Below are 1,342 nucleotides of genomic sequence, written 5' to 3' on the forward strand. Positions count from 1 at the left end.
CTAAACTTGGCCACACCCTTCCTTCCCTTAGCCTTTAAAAGGACTTGGAAGAAGGAAGATGTTTCCCATTGCTGATTGACCTCACCTTGCAGCAAGTCCATTCGTTCCCTGGCAGTGGAGAATCGTCTTTGAAATTCCAGCAGAGACTGAAGAACAGCCAACAAGCAGACCTTCTGGACTGAGTTGAAGAGAAAAACACCCTGTTCTTCTTTGGATCCTGGGAAAACTTCACACTCCCAGGAGCCGATATGTCAGAGGACCTGGCAGCTAATAGCAGAGGCTCCACTCAGATCAGAGTCGAAAAATTCTCCTTAAGATGGACCATCAGCAACTTCTCTTTTTGCTTAGACGGAATCGTGGGGAACGACATTAAAAGTTCCACTTTCTCACCAGGAGCCAATGACAAGCAGAAATGGTATTTGAAAGCTCACGTGAATGGGATGGATAAAGAAAGCAGAGGCTACCTGTCAGTTTTCCTAGTGTTGCTCAGCTCTCCAACGAGCACGGTACGGGCAAAGTTCCAGTTTTGGATCATAGATGCCAATGGAGAGAAATCCCAAATCACGAAGAGTGGAAGAGTTTTGAGTTTCAAGCAAAACCAATACAGGGGTTTTAAAAAGTTCATCCTTCGAGATTTCCTTTTGTCCACTCCACATTTGCTTCTCCCAGATGACAACCTCACACTCTTCTGTGAGGTGAGCGTGCTGGTTCCGGACTACATCAGCGTCTCTGAAGAGAACACGCAGCCAAGGGTTGTGATTCCAAAGTGCACACTGGTCGATGAGCTAGGAAAGCTGTGGGAGACTTCCCACTTGACAGACTGCTGCCTGGTGGTAGCCGACCAGGAATTCCAGGCTCCAAGGCGATCTTAGCTGCTCGCTCTCCAGTTTTCAGAGCCATGTTTGAAGCTGACATGAAGGAGAGCAAAACCAACCGCGTTGAGATTCATGACCTGGAACCTCAAGTCTTCAAGACAATGATGGGCTTCATTTACACCGGGAAGGCACCCGACCTCCACAGCATGGCAGATGCTGTGCTGGCAGCTGCTGACAAGTATGGCCTGGAACGTTTGAAGGTCATGTGCGAGAGGGCCCTCTGCATGGACCTCTCTGTGGAGAATGCTGCCCACACTCTCTTCCTGGCTGACCTCCACAGTGCAGTGCAGTTGAAAACTGAGGCACTGGATTTCATTACAGCTCATGCTTCCGAGGTCTCTGAGACCTCAAGCTGGAAGAGCTTGGTCGACTCCTCTCCACACTTGCTGGCTGAACTATATGGCTCCCTGGCTTCTGCACATGGTCCTTGCCTGGAGCCCCCTCTCAAACGCCTGAAGAGATCTTAA

At 49.6% G+C, this 1,342-nt stretch overlaps 1 protein-coding gene across 1 annotated transcript; it reads left to right on the forward strand.

Moving 5' to 3' along the window:
- Nucleotides 1-248: 248 nt before the first annotated feature.
- LOC119821220 (speckle-type POZ protein-like) lies at nucleotides 249-1,342 on the forward strand. The gene is given in 2 exon segments (XM_038340136.1): nucleotides 249-855; nucleotides 858-1,342. Coding segments are annotated over 2 exon segments (1,092 nt in total).

The sequence above is a fragment of the Arvicola amphibius genome, chromosome 8, assembly GCF_903992535.2.
Source record: "Arvicola amphibius chromosome 8, mArvAmp1.2, whole genome shotgun sequence".
Classification (NCBI taxonomy): Eukaryota; Metazoa; Chordata; class Mammalia; order Rodentia; family Cricetidae; genus Arvicola; species Arvicola amphibius.